Raw genomic sequence first — 21167 nt, 5'->3', positions numbered from 1 at the left:
TGGGACGTGTAATTAGGCTGCTTTTATCAACTTTTCACATCTCTTCTGATTAGAACAACACAGTAAAACCAGTTATAAACATAATTTGAAAATATAAATCATGTGTCAGTATATCTACTGTTGATGCCTGCGTTAACATTATTAAGTTAACGTTGCCTCCTGTATGTGTCCCGATTGTTTGATACTGTTTCAGGCATTAGCATCAATGTTGTGATGATTCAAATATTTATCCCATTTAGTCACTAGAATTTTTTTGCCACGTGAATAAGCATTGAAAGTGGTGAGAGGATCTGAGGAACTACGGGAAGAGCAGCCTGGAAAAAAAGTTGCACCAGTATGTGACAAAGGTGTATGAGAATAGCGCGGTGTGAAGTACTGGACAGGCCTGTGATACTGCACACGCAAGGAGATGTGTCTGGTAGCAAGGTGCTATATACTTCAGCCACAAATCAGTTCCAGCTGCGGCCGTAACACACGGGGCATGTCGTCCGCCAGCTGAAGGTGAGAAAGTGTCATTTCGAAGCGCCGTTTGTCTCCTCAGCAATTTTATGTCTATGACGCAATGTAATTATATACAGACACGTTTTCAGGATATGCTTAAACCGCCGTCAAAAACCCAAATGAAACGATTAACACAATAGCATATTATAGCTATGATCTGACCAAGTCTAGAAGAAGTGTCAATTCTGCGATGCCATGATATGGCCATGGGGCTCTTGTTAAGTATGACAAAGAACGTAAATACTGATCAATATCGAAGGTGTTGTTCTTCTGTTTCACGTTCCTGAATATTTTTAGTGCTAGTGGGACTTTCATTGTTCGTGTGTCGAGGGTAATGCCTCCTTTACTCCATGAATCTCAGCACCGTTCTCAACGCAATGAAATTCGATAGGAACTTTCTCTACATAGAACCTGAATTCAAATACACTCCTGGAAATTGAAATAAGAACACCGTGAATTCATTGTCTCAGGAAGGGGAAACTTTATTGACACATTCCTGGGGTCAGATACATCACATGATCACACTGACAGAACCACAGGCACATAGACACAGGCAACAGAGCATGCACAATGTCGGCACTAGTACAGTGTATATCCACCTTTCGCAGCAATGCAGGCTGCTATTCTCCCATGGAGACGATCGTAGATATGCTGGATGTAGTCCTGTGGAATGGCTTGCCATGCCATTTCCACCTGACGCCTCAGTTGGACCAGCGTTCGTGCTGGACGTGCAGACCGCGTGAGACGACGCTTCATCCAGTCCCAAACATGCTCAATGGGGGACAGATCCGGAGATCTTGCTGGCCAGGGTAGTTGACTTACACCTTCTAGAGCACGTTGGGTGGCACGGGATACATGCGGATGTGCATTGTCCCGTTGGAACAGCAAGTTCCCTTGCCGGTCTAGGAATGGTAGAACGATGGGTTCGATGACGGTTTGGATGTACCGTGCACTATTCAGTGTCCCCTCGACGATCACCAGTGGTGTACGGCCAGTGTAGGAGATCGCTCCCCACACCATGATGCCGGGTGTTGGCCCTGTGTGCCTCGGTCGTATGCAGTCCTGATTGTGGCGCTCACCTGCACGGCGCCAAACACGCATACGACCATCATTGGCACCAAGGCAGAAGCGACTCTCATCGCTGAAGACGACACGTCTCCATTCGTCCCTCCATTCACGCCTGTCGCGACACCACTGGAGGCGGGCTGCACGATGTTAGGGCGTGAGCGGAAGACGGCCCAACGGTGTGCGGGACCGTAGCCCAGCTTCATGGAGACGGTTGCGAATGGTCCTCGCCGATACCCCAGGAGCAACAGTGTCCCAAATTTGCTGGGATGTGGCGGTGCGGTCCCCTATGGCACTGGGTAGGATCCTATGGTCTTGGCGTGCATCCGTGCGTCGCTGCGGTCCGGTCCCAGGTCGGCGGGCACGTGCACCTTCCGCCGACCACTGGCGACAACATCGATGTACTGTGGAGACCTCACGCCCCACGTGTTGAGCAATTCGGCGGTACGTCCACCCGGCCTCCCGCATGCCCACTATACGCCCTCGCTCAAAGTCCGTCAACTGCACATACGGTTCACGTCCACGCTGTGACGGCATGCTACCAGTGTTAAAGACTGCGATGGAGCTCCGTATGCCACGGCAAACTGGCTGACACTGACGGCGGCGGTGCACAAATGCTGCGCAGCTAGCGCCATTCGACGGCCATCACCGCGGTTCCTGGTGTGTCCGCTGTGCCGTGCGTGTGATCATTGCTTGTACAGCCCTCTCGCAGTGTCCGGAGCAAGTATGGTGGGTCTGACACACCGGTGTCAATGTGTTCTTTTTTCCATTTCCAGGAGTGTATTAGCAATGAGGAGACTGCGAATGTAGTCCGTCTACTGCCAAGAAAGTGTCCATCTACTTATCAGAATACCCTGCCAGACTGAAGCGCCTAGAACCGCTTGGCCATCCCGGCCGGCCAGTCTGTTCTGAACCTCACAGGAACCACTTGCGTAAAATTAATATGAGTACAAGGGCACGGAAGAGAAACACTAATTGATAGGGGTGTAATTTCTTCCTGATGTTATTCTTATTGTAGATTGTGCAAGCAGTGAAGGAATGCAAGGAGAAACTGGGAAAGGGACTTGCACTTCAGCGATAAGAAATACGAACTTTGAGGTTTGCCGATGACATTGTAACTCCGTCAAAGGCACGAAAGACTTCGAATAGCAATTGAAGATAATTGGTAGTGTGTTGAAAAGAAGTTATAAGATGAAAATCAGCAAAACTAAAATAAAGCTAATGGAACATAATCGAATTAGCTGATGTTGGTAAGATGAATTTTTCTGTTTGAGCAGATGGCCGAATTGAGTCCACGTCACGTCGTGTTGCGGCACTTCTGCGTACTCGCGGGGGCCATACACGATAATAGGCAGGAGTACCAGTTTCTTTGGCTCTGTGTACATGAGTGTAACAAGCGAACCACTTAGGAGATTTTAGAAATATTGATTTTTGTATGATTGGCGTGTGTTTGAATAAAGTCGTTCGATTTTCACCGAACAAAACGACAGTCATTAGTTAGTAACTCGTGTTTAAATTAACTAATCGAAAATCTCCTAGGTGGTTAAGCTTGAAAGGTTATTTCAAAGTCGTGGTTTAATTTTGAAATAGAAAGACTGAAAATTGTTGGAGGTTTGCTGCGTGGCCGTTTTGAAAAATTATCGTCCAACAAAAATGCGTTCGAATTTTGAAATGTGTTATAGACATGAACAAATGAAAAAAATTTACTTTTAGAAAAATCTTAGCATTAATCTACTATCCTAGGACTTGCTTGCTGTACTGTTGCCGTTGCAGTTGAAATCATACCCACTAGTTTATAACACAACCACTGAAAATCGGTCTTGGCAATTCCATTAATGCACAAAGCTTAACAACTGCGTTTAGCCTCATTCCAAGCGAGCGTATCGATAGTACGATTCGGCGGTTGATTTCATATGCATTCCGCATAAACTTACTACTTGGGCAGTTTAGACAAGCAATAGTTATTGTGAAACCTAAGCCTCGAATACTTCGTTCTTGCAACGTGATATATGCATTGCACGAATCGCTCTCAGCCTCATATCTAGTCTTTGGACGCTTCGATGACATACTGCTTCGACAGGGCGTTGGATACGAAGTTTTCGTAGCTTTTCTACCAGAGTACACTTTCTTATCAATCGTTATTACTTGAAGTACAAAACTGTATAGTATAAGGTCGCAAATGCGCTATCAAAAGTCAATACTGCACACAAAAATCGGACACGTAATAACGCTTGCTGACGCCAAGCTAACGTATTATTGTTGTGAAATGCTTCTAATTGTACCCAGACACTACAGGGGATATCGAGCTAGCGCAGATAGGCCGCTTCGGGTCATCCGAGGTGCTACAAGAGGAGCTGGGAATTCCATAGAATAAATTTTTTCATGGATTAAACTTGGTGCCTCATATTTTAAGTCAACCAAAGAAAATGATTTTTTGAAAATTCTACAGTAGTGTTAGCCCTTAAGACAAATGCCAGGTTGGTTCCTGACACAGCCGACTTCCTTCCCTATCCTCTCCCTGACCCGAGCTTGCGCTCCGTCTCCAATGATCCTGTCGTCGGTGGGATGTTAAACATTAATCTTCCTTCCTTTCCACACGGCTACTTTTAAGTACTTCACTAATTCATGGTTACCTAAGTACAAATTGTGCAATGCTACACAAAAACCATCGATGATTGTAGACTTGCGTTGGACCCATAGTATATTTCACTCTCATCTTCGATCCACTGCTATGGTTATAATCCGAATGACATTAAAAACATTATAATACTGTAATGAGTAACACGTAGTCCTCTCTAGTGTCGCGCAGAGTTTCAGCATCTCTGCAGTTATTAGTTGCAATCTTTACCACAGGAAACTTACAGGGGAGTAATAGAGACTAGCTGTTTGCGATTTGAAGTTGGATTCTCATGCTTCCAGACTTTTTTGAAGGTATTTGGCATCCGTCGCTGGCTGAGAACAGGATTTTGAGCGTACGGCGTGGCCAGACAGTGGATGAAACAAAATCTTCCGTTTGGAAACAAACGTCAGTACCTGGCGTGACAATTTTGTTTAGTGAATCTCTGTACCATTCGAATTATTTGAGAAGCCATTGCGAAGACAAACAGTTAAACCTCCCGCAGGAGTTTATGTATGATCACGTAATACTTGAAGACGAAGCATTCGAACTTGTTACTCTGTTGGAATTTAAACGTTTATTCCACGAAATGAAGTCGCTGAAAGCTATAGTACAGAACGACGACCAGTCTAACCTCCCATTAAACAGCAGTTTAACGTCCGAGTAGTGTGGTGCATTTACACAAGTATCTTTCTTTGTTAATGGAAGTCTGAAAAACAATGACAGTTTAAATATTGACAAACATGGCTACTTATACGGTTGTTTCCATTCGCTCTTTAGATTCATGAGAAAAAAATTAATATATCGCAGAAAAGCAGAGGCATGGTTACAGTAATTCTCTACTTTTATCTTCGGCTCAGCATCAGGTAGCGCAATGTCGCGGTGACTTGAGGTCTTTTGCTTAAAAAGTACCCGTCTCCGTACCAGAGGCTGCTAACGCACACGTGTATGGTGGCACTCCACTCGGAACTATCCGTTTCGAATCGTGTTGGTGAAATAAATTTTTACCGCCAATAGTTGGTCGTCAAGCGAGGAGAAGTGATGACATAAATTTCACGTTCACGAGACTTTGAACCAATTCCAAAACTCTCCAACCTGCTGCCTGATGACAGAGAAGAGGAGGACTCAAATGAGCAAAGACAAATTGGGATGGAGAATCAACAAGAATATGAGAATAGCACCTCGGTCTACCCCTTCTTTTAAGAGGAAGTTGCTGTTCAAATTAAAACCCTTAAGAGGGCCAGAGCTCCCGGCCCGGACGGCATTACAGCGGAAGTGGTGCAATTCCTCGCCCCCCCCCCCCCCCCCCCCCAGTTGATGGCGCCTCTCTCAAAGTTGTACAATGAGTGCTTAAGGTTCAAGAAATTCCCCTCCACATGAAAAAAGGTGAATGTGGAGATAATCAAGAAAGGTTGAGACAAAGACTCGAAAGAAGTTAAATCAGATAGGCCCATCTGCTTGCTGGGGAAACTTTTTGAGAGGTTGCCGGCAGACAGACTGACAGAGCACCTCGTGCTGTGCGGGATGAATGACAGACAATTCGGCTTTCGGTCGGGGCGATCGGTGTCTGACGCAATCGCTCTGGCGGTGGAGGTCTGTGAATCAGCCCCGCACAAGTACGTAGTCGGCATCATGGTCGACATCAGTGGCGCCTTTGAAAATCTGTGGTAGCCTTCGCTCTTCTCTTGCTTGCGGGAGAAGGAGTGTTCGGGGCCGATATATGGCTGTCTTAGGAGCTATTGTGAAGAAAGAGAGGTCAGGCTATCGTCCCCTAGCAGGAAAATCAGTAAAAGAATAACACAGAGCTCTGTCCTGGGGCCACTATTTTGGGATGTCAATATGGAACCTCTCCTGGACAGCTTGAAGAGCAGTGAAGATATGCTAGAGGTCATAGCCTGAGCAGAAGACCTCCTCCTGCTGGTTGGCGGTCGTAGTCGTGAAGATTTAGAGCCGAATGTGGAAAGAGCCATGTCAGTTTTGACAGCATGGTGCCGTAGAGCGAAAATGACAGTAGCACCCAGCAAGTCTGTGGTGTCACCGCCAGACACCACACTTGCTAGGTGGTAGCCTTTAAATCGGCCGCAGTCCGTTAGTATACGTCGGACCCGCGTGTCGCCACTATCAGTGATTGCAGACCGAGCGCCGCCACACGGCAGGTCTAGAGAGACTTCCTAGCACTCGCCCAGTTGTACAACCGACTTTGCTAGCGATGGTTCATTGACAAAATACGCTCTCATTTGCCGAGACGATAGTTAGCATAGCCTTCAGCTACGTCATTTGCTACGACCTAGCAAGGCGCCATTACCAATTACTATTGATACTGTGAATCATGTACCGTCAAGAGCAACGTTCACCATTGATGGATTAAATATAAGTATTCCACCAGCTACGTCCGTTTTTTCTAAATTCAAATTTCCTTGTCCTGTTCCAGACCTCACACCAGCCCACGTGATCTAAAACGTGTGCCTTTTGGCTTCCTCTAGTAACACGGTGTTGGCTCTCCTGCCAACCACAACATTGGTGACGAGAATGGGATCGCGTTCTTAACTATACTGCCCTGATTTACTTGTGTAATGGCTTCGCCACCATCTCCAGATGTACTGTCCGAATGTTATCGCTTACAGAATCAGCAGACGCAGGCCTTACTGGATGCCCTTGGACAGCTCATCCAGGGTCAACGTGCAATGCAAAGCGATGCGGCAGCCGCCGCTCCACCGCTAACGCAGCCACAACACGCTGTTGCACCAACTTTTCGACCTTTTGATGCTGCGCTGGAAAGTTGGACGGAGTGGTCACGCCAATTTGGATTCCATCTCGCCGCCTACAGAATTCAAGGTAACGATCGGCAGCCATTTTTGTTGTCTTCGGTCGACGTACAAACGTACCGTGTGATAGTCAAAGTATATCCCCGACGCGACGAAGCAACTCTGTCTTATGACGAAATTTTGTCTCCATTAGATGCATATTTCAAAGAATCAGTCAATGTAGTTGCCAAACGGTATACCTTCTTTCGTGCAGAAAGGTACGGCGGGTCAGACTAATTGGGAGTGGGTTGCAACATTGCAAGGCCTTACTAGGGATTGTGCTTTTGAGTGTCAATGTGGACTCCCTTATTCAGATACTATGGTACGTGATGCAATTGCACAGAACGTTTCTGATGTTCGTATAAGGGAACAGATTTTGAAACTAGTCAATCCCTCCCTTCAACAAGTGATGGACGTATTGGATTGGCAGGACACACTTGACTTTGCTCAGGACTCATTTGAAACTTCGCCACCCGTGTGTCAGGTTAACCGGTCCGCCGGGCGAGCTGCACGGAACAGTAAACAGCCCTCGCGCCTGGCCGCGCCGCTGCCGCCAGGCCCTCAGCCACGTGTACCATGCCGGCAAGCAAATGCAGTGCTAAAATCATGCTGGCGGTGTGCTACTAGACATTCGCATGAGAATTGCCCGTCACGCCAAGCTATTTGCTTTTACTGTAATAAAAAAGGACATGTTCAAAATGTTTGCCAGAAAAAGCTCAGATCGGAAACTCAAAATCATTCCAGGCTCTTTGCTTCGCGCCGGAATTGGAATCGAACCAAGGATACTCAGGCTCGCGAAACTTCGCCAATGGAAATTCATATAGTTCATTCCACTTTGCCCAGTGCCACTCTCTCTAACAGTGACTGTGTTCGTCCCACAAATAGTATGTGTCGACATCGCCGGAACTCCCGTCAAATCACAAGTGATTTTGTACCAGTGTCAGTTCACGTTGCACGAGACAGTCGCTCTTGTCGTCAGCAGGGCAATAAACTTTTTGTGGACTTGGAAATTAACGGCAAAGTGATACAATTCCAGCTCGATACTGGGGCTGCAGTTTCAAGACACAAACTGCTGGGCACACCTCCGTTGCGTGCCGCAACTGTTAAGTTAACTACCTATTCAGGTCACAAGATCCCTGTGTTAGGACAGTGCAACCTTCTTGCAACATACAAGGGACAAACAAAACTTGTGCCATTTTACGTCCTTCGTTCTTCTTCTGCAGTGAACTTGTTTGGTTTCGATTTATTTCAGTTGTTTAACTTGTCTATAGTAAATCAGGTCCTATCAGTGAACCAGACTGTGCCTTCAGACAGTGTTTCTCGTCTATGTGAAGAATTTGCAGACATTTTTGCACCGGGCCTCGGTTGCACTAAGAACTATAAAGCACATTTGGAACTGAAAGTAACCGCGCAACCGAAATTTTTCAGAGCGCGCAATGCTCCCCACGCATTGCGTGATGAGGTCGCAAAAACATTACACGATTTGGAATCACAACGCGTAATTGAACATGTGTAGGGTTCTGTTCAAAAATCACAAGAGGAGGAGGTATACCTGGAAAAGGCCGGGAGATATGGGAAGATTTGAATTAGATTACATCATGGTCAGACAGAGATTCCGAAATCAGATACTGGATTGTAAGGCGTACCCAGGAGCAGATATAGACTCAGATCACAATATAGCAGTGATGAAGAGTAGGCTGAAGTTCAAGACATTAGTCAGGAAGAATCAATACGCAAAGAAGTGGGATACGGAAGTACTAAGGAATGACGAGATACATTTGAAGTTCTCTAACGCTATAGATACAGCAATAAGGAATAGCGCAGTAGGCAGTACAGTTGAAGAGGAATCGACATCTCTAAAAAGGACCATCACAGAAGTTGGGAAGGAAAAAATAGGTACAAAGAAGGTAGCTGCGAAGAAACCATGAGTAACAGAAGAAATACTTCAGTTGATTGATGAAAGGAGGAAGTACAAACATGTTCCGGGAAAATCAGGAATACAGAAATACAAGTCGTTGAAGAATGAAATAAATAGGAAGTGCAGGGAAGCTAAGACGAAATGGCTGCAGGAAAAATGTGAAGGCATCGAAAAAGATATGATTGTCGGAAGGACAGACTCAGCATACAGGAAAGTCAAAACAACCTTTGGTGACATTAAAAGCAACGGTGGTAACATTAGGAGTGCAACGGGAATTCCACTGTTAAATGCAGAGGAGAGAGACCAGATAGGTGGAAAGAATACATTGTAAGCCTCTGAAGATTTGTCTGATGTGATAGAAGAAGAAACAGGAGTCGATTTAAAAGAGATAGGGGCTCCAGTATTAGAATCGGAATTTAAAAGAGCTTTGGAGGACTTCACGGTCAAATAAGGCAGAAGGGATAGATAACATTCCATCAGAATTTCTAAAATCATTGGGGGAAGTGCCAACAAAACGACTATTCACGTTGGTGTGTAGAATATATGAGTATGGCGATATACCATCTGACTTTCGGAAAAGCATCATCCACCCAATTCCGAAGACGGCAAGAGCTGACAAGTGCGAGAATTATCGCACAATCAGCTTAACAGCTCATGCATCGAAGCTGCTTACAAGAATGATATAGAGAAGAATGGAAAAGAAAATTGAGAATGCGCTAGGTGACGATCAGTTTGGCTTTAGAAAAAGTAAAGGGACGAGAGTGGCAATTCTGACGTTACGGCTAATAATGGAAGCAAGGCTAAAGAAAAATCAAGACACTTTCATATGATTTGTCAACCCGGAAAAAGTGTTCGACAATATAAAATGCGGCAAGCTGTTCGAGATTCTGAAAAAAGTAGGGGTAAGCTATAGGGAGAGACGGGTCATATAAAATATGTACAACAACCAAGAGGGAATAATAAGAGTGGACGATCAAGAACGAAGTGCTCGTATTAAGAAGGGTGTAAGACAAGGCTGTAGCCTTTCGCCCCTACTCTTCAATCTGTACATCGAGGAAGCAATGATGGAAATAAAATATGGTTTGTATGGTTTGAGAGTAAATCGGAGAAAGACGAAGGTAATGAGAAGTAGTAGAAATGAGAACAGCGAGAAACTTAACATCAGGATTGATCGTCACGAAGTCACTGAAGTTAAAGAATTCTGCTACCTAGGCAGTAAAATAACCAATGACGGACGGAGCAAGGAGGACATCAAAAGCAGACTCGCTATGGTAAAAAAGGCATTTCTGGTCAAGAGAAGTCTACTAATATCAAATACCGGCATTAATTTGAGGAAGAAATTTCTGAGGATGTACGTCTGGAGTACAGCATTGTATGGTAGTGAAACATGGACTGTGGGAAAACCGGAACAGAAGAGAATCGAAGCATTTGAGATGTGGTGCTATAGACGAATGTTGAAAATTAGGTGGACTGATAAGGTAAGGAATGAGGAGGTTCTACGCAGAATCGGAGAGGAAAGGAATATGTGGAAAACACTGATAAGGAGAAGGGACAGGATGATAGTACATCTGATAAGACATGAGGGAATGACTTCCATGGTACTAGAGGGAGCTGTAGAGGGCAAAAACTGTAGAGGAAGACAGAGATTGGAATACGTCAAGCAAATAATTGAGGACGTAGGTTGCAAGTGCTACTCTGAGATGAAGAGGTTAGCACAGGAAAGGAATTCGTGGCGGGCCGCATCAAACCAGTCAGTAAAAAAAAAAAAAAAAAAAAAAGGTTTCTCTCTGGGCATCACCCTTAGTAATTTTGCCAGAACCTTCCGGAAAATTGAGACTTTGTGTGGACTTCAAGGCAACAGTGAATCCACAACTAGTGACTGCAACTTTTCCTTTACCCCACCCGGAAGATCTTTTTGACAAACTGGTCCCGGGCAAATATCTTTCGAAGTTGGAACTAGTAGATGCGTACTTGCAAATACCGGTGGACGAAGAATCCCAGCGCGTTTTGGTGGTTAAAACGCATCTTGGTTTGTATCGATTCAAACGACTGCCATTCGGGTGTGCATCCGCCCCTGCATTGTTTCAGCAAACTGTTTGTGCGTCGGTCCCTACTGCAGCAAACTATCAGGACGATATTGTGATCTCCGGAAAGACGGAAGAAGAACATTTAGCCAATCTCAGAACATTATTTCAGGTCTTGCGACAAAATGGTCTTCGCTTGCGGAAGGACAAATGTGTGTTTTTTGCTCTTGCCCTACCTGGGACATGTACTCAATGCCCAAGGCATACATCCCAGTCCCGAGCACCTCCGTGCCATACAAGACTTGCCTTCGCCGCAGAATTTGAAGCAGCTACAGAGTGTGCTGGGAAAAATTACCTATTATCACAGATATGTGCCGCATGCCTCTTCCATTTCAGCTCCGCTTCATCGCTTACGCCGTAAAGGTGTTCCGTCCGTCTGGACGACGGAATGCGATCGCGCCTTTCGCCAGTTGAAATCGGCGTTGCTTTCCAATACTTGCCTTACGCCATTCGATCCCCAGAAGCCCCTTTTGTTGATGGTGGATGCTTCGGATTTCGGGATCGGTGCTGTGCTTGCGCACAAAGATGGATCGCACGATCGCCCTATTGCCTTTGCGTCCAAATTGCTCTCGTCTGCGCAAAGAAATTATTCACGGATCGAGAAAGAAGCGTTGGGTCTCGTATTTGGTGTTACAAAGTTTCATGATTTCTTGTATGGTCGTCACTTTACCATCATCACAGACCACAAACCTTTGACATCGCTTTTTCATCCGACCAAGCCTGTACCTCCACGTACAGCACAGAAATTCACTCGCTGGTCTATTTTCCTCTCGCAATACCGCTACGGTATCTTGTATCGGTCCATTGCTAACCACGGAAACGCCCATGTGTTGTCCCCTTTGCCTGTTGCTGAGGATAGAGCATTCGATTCCTCCGAACTTGCTTGCATGTTCATTGATTCGGAAACCGATGACGTGGTCGAATCGTTTCCGATTGATTTTCGTCGTGTAGCTACAGCCACAGCTGCCGACCCTGTCCTTGCTACCGTTCTGCGTTTTGTTGCTACGCAATGGCCCTTGTCAAAGTCACGGATCGGGGATCCGTTGGTTCGCAGATTTTTTGCTCACCAGGAGAGTCTTTTTGTACGACGTGGTGTTTTGCTGTTGCGTTCTGATAATGATCAGTCCAGCGTCGTGTTCCCACATTCGTTACAGTCCTCTGTCTTACAGCTTCTCCATCAAGGACATTGGGGTATAGTGAGAACGAAACAACTTGCTCGTCAGCACTGTACTTGGTTCGGAATCGATGCCGCGATTACGAATATGTGCTCTTCTTGCATGATGTGTGCCGAACAACAATCAGCACCACCGCGGACATTCTTTGCATGGCCAAAAGCCACTTCCCCTTGGCAACGCTTACACATCGATTTTGCTGGTCCATTCTGGAATGCTCGATGGTTGGTTGTGGTAGATTCATTCAGTAATTTTCCTTTTGTTGTCCGGATGTCTTCCACGACGTCATCTGCCACCATCCAAGCGTTGTCTGCTATCTTTTGCATTGAAGGTCTTCCACAGACTATTGTTTCCAACAATGGCCCAAAATTCATGTCCGCAGAATTTCAGTCATTCTGCAAAGCCAATGGTATTCAACATCTGACGTCAGCGCCGTTTTCGTCTCAGTCAAACGGTGCCGCTGAACGATTGGTCAGGACTTTCAAGTCACAGATGTTGAAGTTGAAAGAGTCGCATTCTCGGGAGGACGCGTTATTGCTCTTTTTGTCCTCGTATCGCTCTCAGCCCCGAGATGGTCGCTCGCCGGCTGAGTTGCTCCACGGTCGCCCTCATCGAACCTTCATGTCTTTGCTACATCCGCCGCATCAGGTTCCTGTGCAGCGGCAGACACCTGCTTTTGCCCCAGGCGACGTTGTCTACTACCGCCACTATCGAGGTAACGGCGTTGGCTAGAAGGGCGCATTCTTCGCTGCCTCGGTCGCGCTATGTATCTGGTTTTGGAGGCCTCTGGTGAGGTGCGTCGGCATCTCAATCAGCTGCGCCTCTGTCGTCGCACGGGATCTGCCGCTCCCCGTCTGCTTTCAGCGACGGTGCAGTCCGGTCAGCGCCCTGGGGACCCATCTACTGGCTCGCCTCGGCCCCAGGTGTTACCGACGCTGCCTTCCATTTTGCCCCATGGCGACGCGCTGCCGCCGCCGCCGCCGCCGCCGCCTGTTCTCCCGCCGGCGACGCCCGCAGTGGACGCGTCGCTGCAGCCGCCGGGCGCCTCCCTGGGTCACGCGCCGCCGATCGCTTCCCGTGACCAGTTGTCCTCCGACATGGAACTCTTGCCCGCTACAGACCACATGTCGTCTTCGCCCGTCGGGTGCCCCGGCCCGATGGAGGTCGACCCTTCGGCCCCTCCTGTCTCTCTGCGGGCGCATACACCGCATGTTGGCGTGCACCCTGGAGCAGGTTTTCAGGCGTTTCCTAGCTCCCCGCGGTCCGAATGGCAGGGTGCGGGTGGCACAGCCTCGCCTGTTGTTAGGCTCCCCACCTCGTCGCATACGTCAACATGGGGTCCTCCCCACGGCGGGCGGAAGCCATATGCCACAACCGTACGCCGATTTGCGGGGGAGGAATGTGGTGTCACCGCCAGACACCACACTTGCTAGGTGGTAGCCTTTAAATCGGCCGCGGACCGTTAGTATATGTCGGACCCGCGTGTCGCCACTATCAGTGATTGCAGACCGAGCGCCGCCACACGGCAGGTCTAGAGAGACTTCCTAGCACTCGCCCAGTTGTACAACCGACTTTGCTAGCGATGGTTCATTGACAAAATACGCTCTCATTTGCCGAGACGATAGTTAGCATAGCCTTCAGCTACGTCATTTGCTACGACCTAGCAAGACGCCATTACCAATTACTATTGATACTGTGAATCATGTACCGTCAAGAGCGACGTTCACCATTAATGGATTAAAGTTAAGTATTCCACCAACTACGTCCGTTTTTTCTAAATTGTAATTTCCTTGTGCTGTTCCAGACCTCACGCCAGCCTGCGTGAGCTAAAACGCGTGCCTTTCGGCTTCCTCTAGTAACACGGTGTTGGCTATCCATAAAGTCTACTTACCTATTATTATAAGGACAACTTATTAGAAATATCACAGTTAGAATAGACTGCCCAACAGTTCTTCGGCGCCGCGAGGCCCGATACTTGGGTGTAGTCATTGACGAAAGGTGGAATTACGATACGCATATTGGTGCTGTAACACAGAGGTCGCTTGAAACACTTAACAACTTAATTGGAATCGGTCACGAACGTTCTCACCTGCCACCGAATCTAATAAAGATACACCACAACAACATCTTAACTTCCATTGCAGGATATGGGTCAGCAGTCTGGGCGTACAGGCTCACGAGGGTCATGCCTGCCCTGGCCGTAAGAAGGTTTCAGCGAAATATGCTCCTGCGATCGGTAGGGGTATATAGAACATTGTTAGTATTAATGGGGCTCTGTCCCCTTGATATAAAGGTCAGAGAGCAGGCTGCCTGGTATTGAGCAAAGAAAGAAAAGAGTAAAAAATAGTTCGAATAATGGGAGCTTACGTAGGGGATAAAGCTGGAATCAAAAGAAGGGATGAGGAATTGTGGCAGGAGCAGTGCGATGGTGATGAAACAGGGCGGAGAACATACGAGTTGCTGCCAAATATCAAGGAGCACCTTTTGGACGAACTATGAAATGAAATAGCAAGCAAAGTCCTGCGAGAATTTGAAAGGAGCAATCAAAACTAATATAAAACCCAAATTAGACTCCGTGCACCAGTCCACTTGGCCAATCGCCTCACGTCTGGGATCCGCCACGTCTCGGATAAAGGGGAGGGTGTACAATCTACTGATCTCGATAAAGCACCGAACATGCAGTAGAAATAGGAATTAGGTTTGATTTAGGTTAAGATAGGATAATTTGCTTGGACAGAACTGCAACGAATCTAACATCGTGGGCCTGCCCGGTGCCAGGGGAATGCCCACTGTCATTAGCTTGGTGGGCACGGCCGTCAATGTACGTTTGTATTTCATGCTGGCACACCTGTAACTCTCCAGGTAGTGTAGATTAGTTTAAGTATTGTACAATGTAGTATACGAATAAAAATAGACGTAAACTATTAGACCTCGTAAGTAACTCAAAGTCAAAGCAACATGTAGAATTAATAGTAGCAAAACCTAGAGACGCCCATAGTGGAATAGTAGTAGAAATATAAATACAACCTGTTCTACATAATGTATGTAGCTGCAGTAATTGTAATGTAAATGTAAACTTAAGACCCACTAACGCAGTTAGGTATTGGGTTAATCATGTATCAGTTGTTGTTTGAATAAAGATTAAAAGAAACAATAGTCTCTCCGCAGTGTCTGGTGCAGTGAAGGCATGTGAGGCCGCTGATTGTATCAGTCCACCGCATGGGGACGTTAACCGCGGCGGTTCCTTTTGCGGTATAAAAAAGCGTAGGCTGTGTAAGGGCAACGGCTTTCATCCTCTTCCTTGTCTCACCTTGATAACACACGAATACGAGACCACACTATACAAATGCCCATTACACTCACCTACATCCTACGGATACAGTTCAGACACAGCTCTCAGACACAACGTGCAAAGGGATATTGTGCTCGGGAGACGAAAAATCCTTTGCGACTAAGCCGTTGAGTAGCCCCTGCCAACTATGCTTTACGACTCTTTATTTCTTTCTACTTAAAGGCAGACGATAGTCAGGTCTCTTTTCCAGTTTACATTGTAACTACTTGCTTTCTCCGAGAAGAATTTCTGTATTTTTCAAAAGTAGCCACTTGTAAAAATTTTTATTCATTCCTTCTGTCTTCTTTGATTATCTTCATATCTGTGTCCTGTTATCACACACTCAGTTTTTGCGGCACCACCACTCCGTGCACAACCCACGGAAAGGCTCCCTGTGAAATGCTGCTGACGGGGCTAGAATAATGCTGGGGCGGCAATCCTGTGCAGTAGTAAGCTCAAACATCTCATGCCGTGGTCCAACGCTGCACCGCCTTCGTCTCCTGTGAGCCGCAGGTGGGGCTCCGGGACAACAAAGTTGGACAGAGCTACTACAAATACTCGCCGCTCAGCTCCTAGCAATACTACCGACACCGAGACATACAACACGCGAGAGGACGGTCCCGTAGCGGACCAACCAGCTTCATCTACAGTGTGCGGCGCTTAAATCCGGAAAAATTTAAATTTGAATTTCCCGCCATATCGTAATTCCACCGGAGGTCGCGATTCGCGTTCTTGAAAGTCATAGGCATCTAGTAAAGAGTCAAAAAATCACAATGGCCGAGATTTTACGGACAAGTACACAGTACAACCAAAGAGCCGCAATTATCGAAAGTCTTCGCATTGGGCGTTCACCCACTGAAATACTTCGATTTTTCGGATACCCGGGATCAACTGTTCTGTCTGCTTTCGGCAGGTGAGCAGCGAGGAGGTCTTTTATGCGTCCCGTCCGCGGAGTCGCGAGCGCACGTAGTTTGTTTATTTCCTCGCCGCAGCTAGTACTCGCGTCCGTTGACATTGAGTCACTATGATTCATTCCTACAGAAAAGCTACAATCGAGATCAGCTTCCAGCTTGACCATGAAAGACCACGAGCTTTTGAAATCGAACGATGCATCCGTGACGAAATTCAAATACCACCGCAGCACATTATCGGTATCCACCTATCCATCACAAGTAGCGTCGTCTACGTCAAGATGGCCAATAACGAGTTATGTCACGCTGTTGTGAGTAGATGTACGAACAATTACAAGTTCAAACACTCCTATGGTCACATCGGGCGGTTACCGTCGACCATGCAGGACTAGGATTGCGCACACTAAGAGTCTTCGGACTCCCATTCGAAGTACCGCCGGACGTAGTTACCGCAGCTTTCCGCTGGTATGCGACGGTATTTAGTCACGTGACCGAAAAATGGGACACCTTCGAGACATACCAGGTCCTCAACGGCGTACGACAATTCAAAATTGAATTTAAAAAACACGTCCCATCCTTCTTAGTCATAGGTGCATGTCGAGCAATCGTAATGTACGGTGGACAGCCTCGTACGTGTTACGGTTGCGGCCAGGAGCGTCATGTACGCTCGGCTTGTATTCATCGTCGGGTTCAACAAATCGCATTAGATGACGCAGCAGCACACCCTGCCCTCACGGCCCTCCCCCTCAGTTACGCAGGAGACACGATCGACCGTCATGGCAGACGAAACACCATTTGGAAGACAGGAGGCGTTAGAATTCACACCCGTCGCAAGCTCTGGGTTGACCAACATCATTGCGGAGTCCACAGAGATTGCAGAAAGCCGCCCATCGACTCGACAAGAAGATTCGGACGAAAGAATGGAACTCGACGTTAGGGTTGTGCCGACCTCTGCTTTTCTCCCTGAGGGGGATGCGATGCGGGAACCACACACTGTTTCGGACACAGAAACCCACGTCCGCAAACGGTCACCGAGGAAGCGACGTCGCACACCCTCAGACGATTGCCTCCAGCGGACGTCTGCTCCAGTTGACGACCGGACGGCCGACGAGACGAGAAACATGGATGACACAGGATCGCACTCACCAGTCACTTTCCCCGAATTCGACACTCCCGTTTCCGCTCTCTCGGGCAATCAGATCAGAAACACAGAGGCTGCCACTGGTACACAACCAGAAACACCTGCGGATTCACCCTTGGTCACTCAACTCACAAGTGTCCTGCCATAGCCACGGTTCAATTACGGACCTTGGGCAGACGACGTTGAAGACGATTCTACGCCCCTGTGGAGGATGAGGAGGAGGTCTGTCCTCGCACACCTCGGCACCTCCGAGCAGCAACAGATGACGACGCGGACGCGGCCTGCAGATTACAGGCCCCATATTTACGGCGGCGCTGACGGCGGCCCCCATTGCAGGAGCCGGCCGGAGTGGCCGTGCGGTTCTAGGCGCTACAGTCTGGAACCGCGAGATCGCTACGGTCGCAGGTTCGAATCCTGCCTCGGGCATGGATGTTTGTGATGTCCTTAGGTTAGTTAGGTTTAAGTAGTTCTAAGTTCTAGGGGACTGATGACCTCAGGAGTTAAGTCCCATAGTGCTCAGAGCCATTTTCTATTGAACGACATTACGGGAGCGAAATTATCGACACCGTAGGAAAAGGACCGGCGAACGAGTCTCCTGACCCCGGCGGGCTTCCTGAGGAGTTCTATAGAACTTTCCAGTATTTACTGACTCCCAAGTTGACACACGTCTGTCGGGAGCTTATGTCGCCCGTAGTTCCACTCCCCGCGACCTTCGTAGAAAGAATGATTATACCGATACACAAACCTAAATGTGGGGCTCGAATACATGTGCGACCGACCCTGCCTCACGTCATCGCACCAGATGAGGCTTCCCTAGGGGATATCAACAACATCCACGCAGCACTGTGTCCATACTGTGATATAATAGCCCTAGCGAGGGAATGCCGCATCCCGGGAGCGCTGGCCTCACTAGATTTTAGCCAAGCTTTCGATCGAGTGGATCACGCGTACCTAACGTCCGACCTCCAACACACGCAGTCCTTCCCAATTTTCAGATCGGTGCGTCAAGGCTGCCCTCTGTCGACCTTACTGTACGCTCTGACACTGCAGCGTATGCAGGCGACCTGGTTCTCGTGACCCGCAATCGCGACGATGTAACCAGCGCACGAGAATGGATTACCACATGCGGTCTGACCGCAAGAAGTTGTCTAAATGTCGCCAAATCGGTCGCCATGGCCATAGGATACGTGCTGACCCCATCGTGTGTCGACCCCCTACAGCTCTGTGGAACTATCAAATGTCTTGGAGTAGAGTTTCACGACTGCATACGGCACACTGCGCCCCTTAACTACCGCCGCTTATTACAATAAATTCGAGTCCAGATCTCCAACCGTCGTCTACGGGCCTTCGACATTCTTCAAAGGACATACTTCGTCAATGTTTATCTCGCATCGCGCCTTCCAATACCGTTACTGATGGTTTGGCATTCGGAGCCTACGTCAGTACACGTATGCTCTTCAAAGACAGTTATGAGGTGCTGACCCTTCCCCCAGAAAGGGGAGAGTTTGGTCTAGTCCATGTCCACGACAGAGCGGTGGCCCTGTTTGTCAGCAAGCATTGGCGCCACCACTCGGAAAGTTTGACAGGTTTGCAGGTGGAGTCCTTAGCTCCGTCCTCCCTTATGCCCCCACTGGCGACGCAAGGCATACCCCCACCCTTCTACTGCTTCACGCACTTTTACATTGAACACAGTTATATCCGTGTCGCAGTACCACCTACGAAACAGGCGACGGCGCGCGATATATATCGCGTCCTACAACACAGGCGCTCACCAAACATCGTGGAGGCCAAAGACCCTCATGTTAGTTGGAAGGTGGTGTGGTGGACGATACACGCGGCTACTCTGGATACAGACGTCCGATCCACATGGTACATCACAGTCAACGGTAAACAGATCACCCGATCACGCCTCCTCAAGATAAATACGGCGGACTCATCTCTATCTGCAGACTGCGGAGTACTGGACACGGACGAGCACCGTCTCACATGTGGCGCGGCAGAAGACGTATGACACTTTGTGCGACAAATTTTGTCGTATTTTCTACGACTGACTCCAGAACACATCACATCTCGGCTTCTACTATTTCTGGATGAACAGTATTTCACTGGCACCAAAACCAACGCAGTCACGCGGGTACGTGGGCCTGCGGTATAATATTTATTTCACGATGGACCTAAAGATGTACTGGACTTTTGGGATTACCTACAAGAACGTCATTGTAAGATTGTACGGAACCCAAAATATGGATAACATTTTTCTAATTATTTAGGGAGTGCCCTACGTGACCCTCGACGCAGCTGGATCAGCAACAGGTAGGAGAAGGTACCCACTGACTGAGCTGACATGAACATGTCCGATTGTCGTTGGACTAACATACGACATGCGTGAAGACGTACCTAGATGATGAAGCGTTAGGAAAGCAGCGACACACCCTTCTGCATCGTGAACGAAGAGCACTTTTCGTTTCCAGAGTATGTTACCTCGGTGTGGCAAAGTACCGAGTTTTTTGTTTTGCTTACTTAGTGCACGACGCTGTGCTAGATACATTTATTTTCGGTGTGGTATAAAGGAAATACTAGATATCACATATATTTTAGAAAAATAAATAAATAAATAAATAAAGAGAAAAAATTGCTACTGTTGATTACCCTGAGCATACCCCATGCGTTGACAGGCGAGGGACACACTGTGGCCAGGCCTCGGATTACGACCCCTGCCCACTCTACCCTCCCCGCCCTACTTTCCACGCCTCCCCTCCGTGGAAAAAAAGAGAAAAATGGGGTAGCGTAACAAAATTTAAAACTTTAAAAAAGAACTGTTTACGATGTTGTGGCCGGTATAATGCTTCGGAGAAGTCTGAGGTTCACATCCTAGTGTTATGTCCAGTGAGGGTGATACCATACCGCCACGTTTCTTTGAAAAGGGTCAGACTGACACAAAAGAAGTTTATCTGCAAGTAGTCCGGAACCGTGCTGTTGCTACGGTCGCAGGTTCGAATCCTGCCTAGGGCACGGATGTGTGTGATGTCCTTAGGTTAGTTAGGTTTAAGTAGTTCTAAGTTCTAGGGGCTGATGACCACAGATGTTAAGTCCCATAGTGGTTAGAGCCATTTGAACCATTTATCTGCAAGTTTTGGCGAATGTCGTGAAACCGTGGATGGTAAGTGTGGCCTCGGTGAGCCGTATGCCTGTCAACAGGACGATGCACCGGCTCGTACGAGTCCAGAACTGGCGATGTTATGTCCCATAGTGTTTAGAGCCATTTGAACCATTTTTGAACCAAAATTGGCTCTCGGATAATGTTGACATGTTCTGGTCAAAGGAATTCTGGCACCCGAATAGTCCGGGTTTGAACCCCCTCGACTACAGTGTTTGGAGCATAGTCATAACAGTTATTAATAGAACGAGGCACCCTAATGTCGCATCTGTACGCACCGCTATCGAAGCAGCATTCGCGAATATGGACAGCGCTGTCTTAAAGAGTGCGTACGATCACTTCAGGACAAGATTGGAGGCAGTCACTGGAGCTGCAGGGGGTTACACAGAGTAATGTTTCTATAGAAAGATACCACTACTTATACGTAAAAGGATTTTTATTTTCATTTGTATTTTGTTTTAATAAA

General features: G+C 47.6%; 1 protein-coding gene across 1 annotated transcript in view; it reads right to left on the bottom strand.

Moving 5' to 3' along the window:
- Positions 1-17875, bottom strand: part of LOC124555837 (DEK domain-containing chromatin-associated protein 2-like) — a 59599-nt gene extending 41724 nt beyond the window's left edge. The window contains exon 1 of the mRNA XM_047129902.1: positions 17712-17875. Coding sequence (XP_046985858.1) covers positions 17712-17875 — 164 coding nt within the window. The remainder of the gene's footprint in view (positions 1-17711) is intronic.
- Between the last annotated feature and the right edge of the window lie 3292 nt (positions 17876-21167).

Source organism: Schistocerca americana, chromosome X (genome assembly GCF_021461395.2).
Source record: "Schistocerca americana isolate TAMUIC-IGC-003095 chromosome X, iqSchAmer2.1, whole genome shotgun sequence".
NCBI lineage: Eukaryota > Metazoa > Arthropoda > Insecta > Orthoptera > Acrididae > Schistocerca > Schistocerca americana.
This window is presented reverse-complemented; position numbering and strand designations above follow the sequence as displayed.